At 35.5% G+C, this 14,705-nt stretch overlaps 1 protein-coding gene across 10 annotated transcripts in view; it reads right to left on the reverse strand.

Annotated features, from left to right (window-relative positions):
- Positions 1-1,749: 1,749 nt before the first annotated feature.
- The window catches only part of LOC131029250 (protein EMBRYO SAC DEVELOPMENT ARREST 30), a 42,727-nt gene continuing 29,771 nt past the window's right edge, over positions 1,750-14,705 (reverse strand). For 9 of the 10 annotated variants that reach the window (XM_057959673.2, XM_057959663.2, XM_057959703.2 and 6 more), the window contains 5 exons: positions 9,689-9,801; positions 9,465-9,555; positions 8,425-8,553; positions 3,106-3,659; positions 1,750-2,918 (listed from right to left, as the gene is read on the reverse strand). In XM_057959673.2, the coding sequence (XP_057815656.1) occupies positions 2,447-2,918; positions 3,106-3,659; positions 8,425-8,553; positions 9,465-9,555; positions 9,689-9,801 (1,359 nt within the window). In that variant the 3' untranslated portion in view covers positions 1,750-2,446. Of the gene's footprint in view, positions 2,936-3,105; positions 3,660-8,424; positions 8,554-9,464; positions 9,556-9,688; positions 9,802-14,705 lie in introns of all 10 variants that reach the window. The other variant, XM_057959719.2, reaches the window with a different exon arrangement.

A 14,705-nucleotide genomic window follows, 5' to 3' on the forward strand; every position in this document is an offset into this window, starting at 1 on the left:
TTTGGAAGGGTTGATCATCCTTAATATGAGGGTTGAATTATTTAATAATCAAATAATATTATTCTCTTTTATCACTCGATGCAATCGAGCTTGTATCAGACAAAGAATTTTAGTAATTCTTTACCAAAATATTTAGTGAGCATCGTACCCTTACTTTGAGCCACATGACAAATGATTTAAGATGATGTGAGATGTGCGACCTTTTTAAGTCAAAATATTTCAGATATTCTTTGTCACCAATGTGTAAGGCCATATGTTGTATATTCAATATTTTAGATATTGTTGATATATTTCAAACATATTATACAAAATTCTCCAAATAAATTTCAACTACTTTTTTGTTGTTGAATCGTTGCTTGTCATAATATTAATATTTTATTTTGTACATTGAGGTGTAAGGCCACTAGGCTTGTTTCACATTTTCCACAAACTTAAAAGTGTAAATGTTATCTATTTTAGCATTTAGTAAAAGGAGGTCCTTGTGGGTACATTGAAGAGGTGGTAAATGTCAATTGTCAGATTTTCTATTAGATGGAGTATTCTATTTAAGGTACCATTTAGAACTTTTATCTCATATGTCTCTAAGTCGAATCAACAAATTCATGCTTCTCTAATATATTTTAGAGAATTTATGTTAACAATGTAAACTTTTTGCCTCATACTTATAATTAGATATCAATATTTTATATGTATCAAATTTTATATAATATTATGGAACTTTTTTGGAATCTAATATGCATAAGTGGTCTTCACTGCCATCTAAAAGAAGTCATTATTTTTTTTAAAAAATCATTTTTAATATCGAAAATAACAAATTCATCCTCTTTGTGCTAAGACACAAATATGACAAAGTGAATCAAAGGTGAGGAAAAAAGGAGTTTCAAACTCTTACACATCGGGGTTCACGTAACATAGTGTATATGTTAATCGGTATTCATGATGGAGTTGGCGTGATATAATAACCGATGGGAATCGGTGTCTATGTTAGTTGACACCGATCACTAACTAAATGTTATCTATCCCAAGCAGTGCATACTTTGCCACTCGAAAGCACTTGATAATTATTTATTATTTTCTGGGAACACATCCGATGTGAATCGGAATACATAGTTAACCCGAAAGTGATCACCGATATACCATGCTGTTGATATTGATTGACTAGGTAAATTCAATATACAGAGGTGAAAATAACTTGAAGTGATAGTTTATTGATAGGATAAATGATTGAATGAGAGAAACTATCTTGCATTAACAACCTTAATATCTAAAGTAAATTAAATAAAGATATACTTGCAACCCCACAACTTAAACATACATTGTGATAACATCTGCAGCAGAAAAATTAATTACCTCCTAAAAATTCAACAAGATTGGATTCCCAAGATACAGCTAAACATACATAGCAACAAACAAAAATTATTAAACAGTAATAAGTTTTTTCTCAATTAGACCATACCTAGAAACAAAGAGTCATAAAACAGCAATTGATTTGTTCACAATCAGATAAATTTTAGTCCATATTAGTACATGATGCAGAATGGGACTAGATCCTCAGATCGGCCTCAAATTAGTTGCAACACTATCCTCTTCAGACATCCTAACACTGCATTGTATGTGTGAAGAAGACTCCACATTACAATTGAATATGTATTCAAGTGTAAAACATGCACAGGAACAAAATTTCATGTTAGGAACCGTTATGCTCCTAAGTGCCAACACGATCAAGTGTATGCTGATAAATTTTCGAAATAAAAGAAGACTAAGGGAATTTCAATTATATTCTTCTCAATCAGACAAAATTTCAGCTGAGCTCAGTACGTTAACGTACAATGGAGCTCAAGACAGATTAACCTTTGCTAATAATTATCAATAACAAGTTGCAACTATCCTATATACACTTCCTCCATCAAAGGGAAAATTAAACCAAGAACTTGATTGCTTACTATGACAAACCTTGAGGCATAAGAAGCAATGCATTAACATGTGATTTGGGCTGTAGACGTCAAATGGCTACAAACAAACCAAAAACAGCAACGTCAATGATGCTGGACAGGAGCTTGAGCTTTCATATTTGTCCTTACTTGAAAGAATGTGTTGCAACAGAAAGAACCTTCAACAGTGAGAATACAGAACATGATCTATACGGGACCGTATATAAGCCCATGTCACTTGGCATTGAATGCTTGTTCTAAATCCTTAGTAATTTAAGCCAATACTACACCATTTGCATGGCTGTAAATATTTTTAGAGTCCTTCGTATTTTCATTTCTACAACATAATTAGAAAGTGAACTCCTGGGTTGCAAGAATTACATATATACATACATGATCAGCCAGAACAAGATCATGCTTCCTTCTAGTTTACTTCTTCGTAATGGAACGGGCAAACCAAATGCCTTGCACTGATCCCATAATCTCTGGCCATATGTCCAGATATTTTATAATATTTAGTCATCTACATCTAGCTCTTCTTCTCGTTCCATTGACTGGATATCTTCAGACTCACTTCCTGTTTCTTCTGTATCTGTTTCGTCAAACATGTCATAAATAAACTGTTCTGAAGTTTCCTCTATTTCTTCAGAATCTTCTTTCTTGTCTATTTCTTTCTCAGATGGTACTGTTGGATGAGTGGTCATCCATAAAGGGCAGCGATCCTCCATTCTAGACATTTTCCTACTCTGATAAGTTTTTCCAATACTTCTAAGATGGTGTGGAGAATCTGAATCTCTCTGAACTTGACACGAGCATTCAGGTAGTGGATGAGAGAGAAAAGACAAGGGTTTTGCAGTCTGAGACATTTCCTTAAGGCCTTCTTCGTGAGTAGTCTTATTCAGATGCTCTTGAACAGAAACTAACCAGGTATGATTGGGCTTGTAGATGTGGTCTTGAATATCCTCCAGGAGTTTAACAAGAACTTTTCTGTGCAATTGGATAAGCTATGAATTTGTATCAGAACATGTAAAAAAATAAAATTATACAAATATTTCAGTAGATAAACAAGACAACAAACTGCTAATAAATTAATAATACGTTGAATTTAGAAGAATGAGAAAGGAAAACAGTGAAGAAACTATAGAAACTTTTCATGGGTACAAATTTTATTCACCTATCAGGGCGGAATGTTTTAAGTGAGGCTGATTCATAAACTCGATGTCCCATTACCAAACTCGCGAAGTTTGGCCGACCGTTCCCATCACGATCAAATCCAGGAAAGAAAGCATCTGCTTCAACACAGACAATATAATCTATTGCTTCCCAGAGCAACTTATGAGCTCGCATTCTTGAGTCCCGAATTTTTGGCCTGGGTTCTTTTTCAACCTCAGCTACCTGACCCCACCAAATTTCACCAGTATAGGGATCTTTTGACCTCTCTGCAGGTGGTGGAAGAGGCCTGGGTCGAGGACCAGCCCTGTTCCAAGCTACAAGCCTCATTTTTTCACTGTTTAAAGGTGGAGGAGGTGAAGGTGGTGGAACCAAAGGATCCTCTGGTCCATAGATCATCAACATTTCACTTATCATGGAGAGCGATGTCCTATCAACAACGTTACCAAACATTGCACGAAGAGGGACCAGCACCCGCTGTCCACCAAAGATCTCTCCACCTGATATATATATTACCGTGTCATGCGGGTAGCCCATAGCTCGTAGAAGAATACCAACCTGCACAAAAAAGTTGAATTCAATACAGCTTGTGAAAAAAAAACTCCAGAAATAAAATGCATTCAAAGTGAATTAGGAATAACGATAAACATCCCAAGACGCATATGTTCCACTCGTTCCTCTATTTCAAATGTAAAGTAGCCAAAGAACATGCTTATTGGGCAAGCAATCAAGGTAATCTTTAGTACATGAAATCTATAGACAAAATCTATCTCCCGTACTTCGTCTCTTTTGGGAGAAATTGTTTCTTTGCTTGGCTAATCTTTCTGTTTTTGGTCTAGCTACCTAGTCGTTACCTTTATCTGTAATGATCTTTGATATTCAGGACAAAATTTACATTTGCTTTCTTACTAGTACAGCCCAGTTCTAAACACATCCGAAAAAGTCTGTTGATAAGTGGCAAATATCCTCTGGATAATCATCATTCCTCCCATGTTGATGAGGTCTCTTCTTGTGACTACTAGATCAAAAAATTTAAAAAGTATAATATTGATGGCATTTGATTCAGTGAGCCCTAAGCATTTGTCTCCAGTAAATTTCTTCTTTTTCAATACAACCACAAGTTGTTGGATTAGATATTGCTCAATTTTTTCTGATTCATGCAAAAAAACTGTTTCTTTACTTTGGAGCCAGAAAGAGGTCAATCTCCCCTGATTTTCTACGAATCCTTGGAATGTCTTCAAATTTCATTTTCTTTCACTCTTTGGGCTTTTGCTCGATGTTTCAGGGTTTTCCTCAAAATATGTGCATCTCATTTACGCTGATGCTATTGCTTTCATTTCATCATTTATAATTTTTTGACGGAATACAGGATGCTGCAACCACATATTCTCTTTAAATGACCTTTTTCCAGTTCGATTGGAAATATAGTGATGCAATACGAACAAACCTCCTGCCTACGAACTTCAAACTCAAACACAAAATAACAAAGCACAGGCAGAGACTCTCTGCCACAATATAGATATTCAGATTGTCACAATAAACTAGCTTACATTCTTTTCATATCTGCAACTGCAAGCATACAAATTACAAGATCTCAAAACAAAACTTTGAATCTCTTTCGAGAGCTGGCCCTCTTATTGGCCCCACAAAGCACATTAGCTTTGTAACTCCTTATAGGCTCACACTCCATCCTCTGTTTTCTCTGTCAATACCCTCTTAAACAGACTTCATCTGTTCTCTCCCAATACATGGGCGATGTTAATCATCCGCTCTTCATCACAGCATTAACCCCACAAAGCACATTAGCTTTGTAACTCCTCATAGGCTCACACTCCATCCTCTGTTTTCTCTGTCAATACCCTCTTAAACAGACTTCTTCTGTTCTCTCCCAATACATGGGCGATGTTAATCATCTGCTCTTCATCACAGCATTAACCTCTTCAGTTTTATTCATTCTCGCTGCTCACTCTTCAACACAGCTCCTCCCTGCTCTTCCCCCCTCTAATCTGTTTTGGTTGATCCTTTCAAAGTTGCAGCTGGCTGTCTTATTCGATTCCCTTTTCCTCCCCTTGTCTTTACTAATTTAGTACCTTTTGAAATTAGCATCCACCTTCTCGTATCACATTCAATTCCACTCCACTTTATGCACACCCTCTTTCCTTATGCTTTATTCCTCTTCTCTGCAGCCACCCTCACATTTTTGTCCACCTTGGCTGATACCTATTCAACTTCCTTTGGCCGCTGCCAACATTACACAGCCAATCCCATAACCGATGCATTCTCTGCAATTAATTGATGTGCATTTGAATCCAACCCTCTGCTACTTGGGCGGTTACCGCACTCTCCCCTATTTTGGGCCCCTACAGGATATTAATTAGTGTCCATAATGTTATTAACTACTACATGTTCAGATGAAAACAAATCTGTAGATAACTGACACCCTGTTTGCCAGATGCTCCTGCATCATATATATTTCCATCTATATCCCCCAATGGTTTGAGAGAGTTTGTTCATGTACATCAACTGATAGGATCGAGTTTCAACTAAGCTGGTCTTTGTATATTAGTAATTGACCTAGTTTTTCTGCCATGTAATGTTTTCCTTTTCTTCTGTCACATAAAGTGTATTGGCCTTGGGAGAATATCATATCCATCAAATCATAGTCTTCTAGGAAAAACTTCTCACTGATTTTGTTGCCACCTTTTTCCTCAACTTCTGATTTTACAATATTGAAATCTCTTCCCAAAATTAGTAACTCATTTTGATGGATGGCTAACCATTTTTCTAGATCTGATAATCCTTTGTGCTGTAATAATCCAACTTGGGGAATATAGATAGATGATATATAATATTGGTTCAATAAGCAAACTATGAACTATCCTTTTAGTTCCCAAAGCTAAGAGTTCACTGACCTTATATTTTAAGTTACTTCTTGTTAGATATGATACCAAAGCATTGGTATTCCCCTTGCTCCATTGCTTGGTTTTCTGTACATACTCAGGTTATTTTCCAAACTAAAGGATCTTAACTTCTTTTCCATTTCCTTCATTCTAACTTTTGTTTCTCTATATGGACAATAAAGTTAGTTTCCTCTGAACAACTTCTGATATATCTTTGAATCCCATCCTCTTTATGTACAGGAGACAATATTCATATCTGACTTCTGTAAATCACTTTTTGATTGATCTAAAGCTTGCTGGAGAGTTAGACGTCACCCCCTATATTCAAAAGTTGGACTGCTAAGATGGAATTTTATGATATCGAGGAAGTTCATTAAGAGATAACTTGCTGCCAAGCATTCTTTCTTTTTGTTGATTTTATGTGATCTAATTCAGTGAGGTATCTTCCCTTTGTTTTCAGGTTTTGCCTGATATTTATAAGCATTTCTTTTTCAAGCCATCATCCCTTTCTTCTTGTGTGATCCCAAACCCTGGAGCTTTCTATACAGTGCATTTCCTCTGTGTCCTCCAGAATAAGTAAGCTCTCTTACCTTGGAAGTTACCTTTCCTCTAAAGAGGTGGAAAGGATGTTTGTCTGAGAGGGATATAACTCTTCCATTTGACTCACATTGTCTACTCAACTATCTTACCATTCCAAAGGTGCAAAAGGATTGGGGGTTTCAAAGTGTGCTTTTTTGTCAGGATTGCTTCTGTTCATTTATGCCGAAAGACTGATCCTATGTCAATCATGTAAATGTCCTCTTGATTTAGTCATATTTTGGGTTCGTGCTCTACATGATTCCTGTTGCATTTCTCAATGTGGCTCTACCTGTGGTGATCTCTCAAGAATGAGTTGCAGCTGGCTTATTGCACTACATATGTTTGATCGGTGTTCATGCTGATAGCAGATTTGAGATCTGAATGGGATGTTTTCATAATCCATTCATTGTCACCTCATCCTCCTGCCAACTCTAAAAGACTCCTATTTAAAATAGATTTTCAAGATCAATGTTAGAAAAGATTCTGTAATAGTCCAGCACTAATCCTGTCAGTGAAATCAGAGATTCCAACATATTATCCTATGGTGTTCCAAAATCTCTCCATGGAATCTCCTCTCTTTAGATTCAGTGGGTCGGAGGTGCAACCTAGCCCAGACAGAGATGTTTTCAGCAGATTTTCCATCAGGTCAAATTCCAAGATCTAGTAGTCCATAACATCCTTGATTTATTTATAAACAATGGCCCCATTGGAAAATGGCAATCTTTTCTGCCGATGAGGAAAATATTGACATAAAATACTATCTTGGCATCATCAAGACATCAAATGCTTAGTGTTGCTTCTAGCTTGTAGTATAAACATTTTGGTTCAAGTGCCTTTAGACATGCAGATCGAGGCTTTCTACCTCAGGTTGCCAGATATTTGACCAGACTTCGTCAAGAGGAAATCGGGCTCTTGGAGGATTTTCCAGCCATTGCTAGCAGTAGCACTATTGTCTTGTTTGACCAGAAAATTGGGCTAAGCCACAGTTCTTTTAGTGTGAAAATTTGAGCATATAATCTTTAGAGATCTGCAAGGAGAACTTAAAAATTACTGTCTTACATAAAGGCTGGAGTATACTTGTGTGGATCACAATGTCCAGTGGGCTAGAAAAGCTAATGTCTGATCCATCCTGCACTGATTTTTAATCGGGCAGATGACTTCACTGCAGTGCCTCAGTATTTCAATCAACAGCATCCGCATAAAGCACTGCAAGCAATTCAGCTATTGGATATAGGGCTAACAAATGCTGCTCAATTGTGAGTGCAAGCATCAAGGATGTGAATTAATCTTTGTGGCAGAGAAATTATGACCTATCTTCAAGCAAATGCAAAACTTGGCTCCTTGATGGGACTCATCTAAGGTGTTTTTTGTGTCCTTTATGTCTTTTTGGCAACATGGAATATTTACCAAAACAGAATGCCAAAAATAGCCTTTTATGTCCAACTTCTGCACTTAATAGGGATATATTAAGACTTTGGCCAAATTTCCATCCTGTTGATAAAAGTAAATCTTAGTGAATATAGAAAAATGAATGAAGTCCTGGCAGAGAAGCAACAGGATGGCTTCTTTTCATGCATATGAATGAAATCTCAGTGGAACTAAGAAAGATCCAAGCCTGATGCATTTTGTGCCTAAGACTCATAGACTTCTGTCTGAAGTAGAGAATAGCATATTCCAGAGGTTGCAATAGAAATTATCACTCTGTCATGGTTTTGAGATTTTAGGTCCTTTTGTCCTTCAGGCAAGCTACAAACAGATCAAGACCACTTCTGTAATTTTTTACTTCTTTCCTATAGTTAGCTGTAAATCTTGAGTTGGTAATGAAAAGTGTAAAATAGACACACCTCTTCAGGCATAAGCGGGCATGAACCATTCTGGCGCTGCATCTCTGAATTAATCAAACGTTCTCCTTGGATAATCCCATGTCTAATCATCCATGATCTTCTACGTCGTATAAGCTCCGCATGAATATCCTACAACATTTATATTATAACTGTATTTGTGAAGTCACAATTCATAAACGATTAAGGAACTACAATACAGCTGTTGCATTGTAACTGCAAAATGGCACATTACTTGTAATAAATAGGTGAGGCAATTATAAAAAGGCAATAAGGTACACAATATGAGACTTATTAGCCAAATTTCATTTCACGGCATTATTTAGGACATTGAATAATGGAGATCTAAAGCTTTTAAATAAAAATTTGCCATAGGCTGCTGGAATGAATCAATGATAATGAATCCACATTTTACCAGTAAAGCACATTCTGAAAACCAACATTAGGCCCTCTTTGCATACCAATCATCTTGAAATACATTCAGATTCAGATGGGAATCTAATGATATATTGTTTGCTACATGACAAAACCTTTGACCCATTTTTAAAGTGTTTTCAACAAAAAATGACCTTATTGTTGTATACAGTTTCATATTGATAGGTTTGAGGTGTCAAGTCAACATTCCTGCATGATGCATCCATTAGTAAAGCTACATTTACATTCATGTTCTGTAGACATCAAGACATGCTCCACAATTTTTATAAATTTTGGATGAATATTCAAATTTTATATTAATTTTTAAAAATAAGTAACTGAAATTTTCAAAATGTTCCAAATTGACTACCAATTTTCTACACAGGAAGATTGGAAACAATTTCTACATAGAATGACAGAACACAAATCACAGAATTAATTGATATTTCTCCTATTTTCTCCAAATTATTTCCTCTTAATTTTGCTTATTTACTACAAAAACTGCTTTGCCACAAAAGTAAACAAATATCATTGAATTCGACATATCTTAGCACTTTTTACTTATAAATGAAATAATTATGGTCATTGAAAAAACAATCTTACCGAAGTACTAAATCCCTGATATATACCTGGAATCGTTCTGCACAGCCATGATATGCCAATGCTTCTTTCTCTAGGCCAGTATGAAAAGCCAAATAGGGCCGCCCAGATGCCTGCAATCTGACCCATTTTCATATCAGATAAAAATATCAAGTAATATTTAAATAGAAGGTTAAGAATTCTACTACAATAATTCATGAATCTATATACTTGAAAAATGAGTACCCAACACAAAAAAAAAGAAATCAACTACCTTTGTACTATCCTAAAACCAAGTTCTTGAACCTCTGGACGGAAACGAAGAGCATGGAATGCAACCCTACATCTTAGTCTCTGAATTTCTGACAAACTAGGAGGTAGATGGGCCTGTCACGATGATGGCAGTTCACAGTTAGAAATTATTTATCTAAAAAGCATAATCCTATTTACAACAAACAATTCTTCTTGAATCTACTTTTTTACCTTCCATTTTATGATATGTTTGGTTTATGCATTGTGTTCCACTATCTTAGTGAAAACTAATATTGATAATGAAATTAAATCAATGTCCATAAATAACAATATTAGTTCAGTATGACTAAAGTACATCAGCAAGAAATAATAGCAACAGTAGTGCCCAGAAAGAGGGAACTCTAACTCAAACAGAACAAAAGATACAAGAAGGGATTCCAGGATATTCTAATTGAAGAAACTAGCTAAGACAGAGTTATTAAAGTAAAAAAATATCACAACAGCCAAATATGCCAGAAAGGAAGGAGCTGATCCTCATCCTCAAAATAAGATATGTAGAAGTATCAGACATGCTTGCTGGAGAATAGCACTTTTAGATATTCTTGGACTGAATAGGCCCTGACAACTAATCCATGGCAACCCAATAGAAGTTAAATGGGGGCCAGTACTAGTATTCAACACCAAAGAACCACTATAGCTCCGGGCTTTGCTGCCACATCTATACCTTCATTATTCATCAGCTCCTTGTTTCCATGGGGAATCCTCCCCTCACATGCCTATGAGTACTTGTACATTGATCATTACGGCTTACCACTTTAGGTTTGCTCCCTTTAATTATGTTTACATTGGTTTAATGCTTTTCTGTTTAGTTAATTTTCTTTTTCAGATCCTTGAGTTCTTTTTCACCCTATAAATTTTCTAGTGTAACCCATTGTGTTTTTGCCCTGTTGACTTGTGTTGGTGATTTGGGGGTATTAGGATAATTTCTTTCTTCCTTTTCTACTCCTAAAACAGAGGCCTTGGCATCAAAATATCCATCCTCACCAATACTTAATTCCCCTTTGTCATCTGTCCATGGCCTTCTCAGGTCTAGCTTAGAATTACCGTTACCTGCATAATTTGAACTTCTAAATTTCTTTAAAAATGTGATATCTTATTCACGTGTTTCAGCCATTCTATGGAGTATTCAAAAATAATTCAATTCCAATCTTAGATCCTCCAAAACACTGTCTTTTAATCTATTCATAACATAGTAATCTACCTCAAACACCCCCATGCAATATTTAATTAGTTCATGTTTGCATTCATTTTTGAGATATATTGCTTATCCACTTGCAATTACATGCATTTAGAGAGCTAGTTCACCAACATATCATTTTGATGAACCCGACATTTCGCATAATTTCTAATTTGGATTTTCAGATCTGATTTATTTGCATTAACTTTTCAGATTTAGATGCAATTATTTTTTAAATTTATTGCTTATGTGTTTGCATTAGTCAATTAATTACAATATTGTTATCTCATATTGCTTATTTAGTGAGTTAATTGATCACAACGTTGCTATTTCACATAGTTTAATCAATTGGTTAATCAATTACATCATTTCTATCATTACATATCACTTAATTAATTGATTGATTGATTGATTGCATCATTGTCATTCCTATTTACATTTACAATAAATTTTGTGAGATAAATAAAGGCATCAAAAGCATAAACCAATTTCCCTATCTTTGCCTCTAGTTTTCCCTTATTGCTTTCTGGGAACAAGTGTGCTTTTGAAGCTTATACTTGTTAATGAGTTTCATAACCCTTCAGCCATCAGGTCAGGTCCTCCTCCACTAGGTAAGAGAATTACGAGGCCTAACCAATACCCCTCCTTCGGAAGTCGGGGTATTTGGCCTCGGGGAACGGTTGGGGCCCCATTATTCTTGCCTAGAAGCTGGTGTTATTCCCTGTTTTGCTTTATGAGGAGGGATAGATGAGCCCGGGTGAGTCCCATAGGGGCCGTCTATCTGGAATAATGAAATGAGAATGAGATGGCAACTCGAGTGATGAGAAACCCTTAAGATACGCGGAGATCTCTCGAGATGTTGTACTGAATATGAAGTTCCTATGAGAATAAGTCACCAACTCATGGCTTCTCCTACTTTAACTAGTAACGGTGTTGAGCCTAGGTTGCATGTTGACTTGTTCCCACCAAGAAACTTAGGAGAACCATCTTCCCTCAATCCAACACACATCTTGCCTAATACACCCAAAAATCATTCCCCTCATGCTTCTCATGATGAGGATGATCCTTCAATACAAGTCTCATGAACAATTGAAGAAGCTTGACAAGGAATTGGAAGGTCTTCAACAATTTGTGAGTACATAATGCTTGACTAGAGAGGCAGTTCCCTTGATTAAGAGTCTAAGGAAGTCGATACAAGTTGATTTGCATGGTATGGATGCTCTAAATAAAATAGCTCACATAGTGGATGAAAACACTATGATGATGGCTAGTTGCACAGAATTGCTTGGATATATTGTTCCTAAAAACCAAGTTGAGTACGAGTGCCCATGCCTAATAATCACTATTTCTAGATACACATCCTCTATTATGTCTACCGCTGTGCAAAATGGTAATTCCACCCATGTTAATAATGCGTTTAGATCAATCAATATACCTATGTGCCACCTTCAACAAATCTCCCTTTGTTTATCAAAACGCCCATTAACCATCTCCACCTCCCACTTATCTTAATGTGCCACGTACCTACCATATTATCCCTTCCAACCCACCATCACAATCCAACTTTTCACAAAACAACTCACCTATTGATGGTGCCATAAACCAATTGTTGCAAAATGTGTCATCATTACAACAACACTTGACCAACATAAGCCAAATCCAATCCCAAACAACTCTCCGATCATATTGCGCACAAGTAGCCCACTTTCAATTGCCATTCTTAAGACTCACATACCGCAACACAGAGATATACCGTGGAGATACCTCATTTTGAGAAATATAATGAAATGGTGATCCTAATACTCATGTGTTGGCATTTATCACTTTATGCATCGATTTCATTTTTGAGGATTCCCTCCTTGCAAAACTTTTCCCTAGATCCTTGAGAGAAACTACCTTGGATTGGTTTTGCGCTTTGCCTAATAAATCAATTAACAATCTTGAACAATTGATAAATCAATTTTTGCAGCATTTTCAAAATAATATTGGGCCACAAGTTACTAAACTAATTTGATCGATTATAAACAAGGTGTGAAAGAGAAAATGACTGATTTTATTGGTAGATATCAAACTTTCCGTGAGTAAAGTTTTTGAACAGACTGGAGTTTTGTACGTGTTTTTTAAGCATACATTTTCATGGAGGATTTTCTGATTTTTTCCACAAAAAGTCATGGAAGGGTTTTGCATTATTTTTTCCACAAAAATCATGAAGGGTTTTCTAAAGGTCGCAACGGGTTGTTTTGTTTGTGGCTGCGACTTGTTTTCTTCATGACATGTTTTTATGTTTTACCACATGATGAAGGGCTTTGGCCGCATGCAAGAATTTCTATGTTTTCTGGTATTTTGCATGAGTTTTTAAAAGATTGTGGGTTATTTCTTTTATGGAGGGTTTTTCTGATTTTTTTTCCACAAAAATCATAAGGGTTTTGTATGATTTTTTTCAAAAAAACAAAATGGTCATGGGTTTTCAATTTTCATGCGATTTTTTCACACAAAAACATGGGTTCTTTTTCTGCTGGAGGGTTTTTTTATTTTTTCACACAAAAATCATGGGTTCTTTTTCTGCTGGAGGGTTTTTTTATTTTTTCACACAAAAATCATGGGTTCTTTTTCTGCTGGAGGGTTTTTTTATTTTTTCCACAAAAAATCATGATTGATGTTGTTTTCTAGGTTTGAAAAAAAAAACTATGACATTTTTTGTGTGGTTTTGAGAAGCTGATCTCAATGTCTCTAGATAAAAGGAGGGATGGCTTTGTTACCCAACATCATTCTAGAAGGATTATGGTAAACTTGATTATATCCAGAAGTTTTGCAAAACTAGAAAGGGTCTCAAAAGGCTCATGTCGTAGAGCATTCTGAGGAGAAGGGGGCAGCCTTCTTTGCTTTCATGGCAAATGACCTGCAGATTATGTCAAGTCATTTGTAGGGTAGTTAGTAGAATAACCATTAAGGGAGGGTATTAAAATAATATTGTAATATTGATATAATGGTCATCTTAGTCATATAGTTAGTATTTAGAAACTTCCATTTATGTCTTTCGTCTTTAGTTAGTTTTAGGAAGTTTCCTTTCTTTCTTTTGTGTTTCTATTCTCAATCATTTCCGTTATGGAAAGATTATCTTGTAATTTTCAATATAAGAAATATTCCTCTCCTTAATTAATTACAACATCGAATTATCATTTTTAGTAACTTGGTCATATATTTAAATATGTAAATGATATTCCATTCTTGTAACTTTTAGTTACGGGATAATTTAACAAACTATTTACAATGTAGCTCATTTTTCATAACATTAAGTGTTTGCATGCAACTTAATCTACAAAGAAATTGCCAGACCATGTTTGAATTCAAAGACTTATGACTCTAAATCTTGACTAAAATACCACTTTTAAGCCTTCTATGACTGCTGATAGTGATACAATAATCCATGTTGATTTTCGCTTTTTTTGGCTGAGAATCTGAATATAGTTTTTGGTGGCATAATTCACCTTCATTTGCTCTTTATGTGATGATATAGTTTACTGTAACTATCCTAATGTGTATGCCCAATTATTCCTTAAATAACATTTTTGCTTTTTTGATTAGTAAAATAATCACCCTCTCCCTTAACTTGAAATAAACACAAAAAATTAAAAATATTGTATTTGCCAACTAAAATTTAAATTAGATTCACTTATGAAGCCAATATAGAATATATTGGTAATGTTGATTTTCGCTTTTTTTGGCTGAGAATCTGAATATAGTTTTTGGTGGCATGATTCACCTTCATTTGCTCTTTATGTGATGATCTAGTTTACTAGTC

Source organism: Cryptomeria japonica, chromosome 3, assembly GCF_030272615.1.
Source record: "Cryptomeria japonica chromosome 3, Sugi_1.0, whole genome shotgun sequence".
NCBI lineage: Eukaryota > Viridiplantae > Streptophyta > Pinopsida > Cupressales > Cupressaceae > Cryptomeria > Cryptomeria japonica.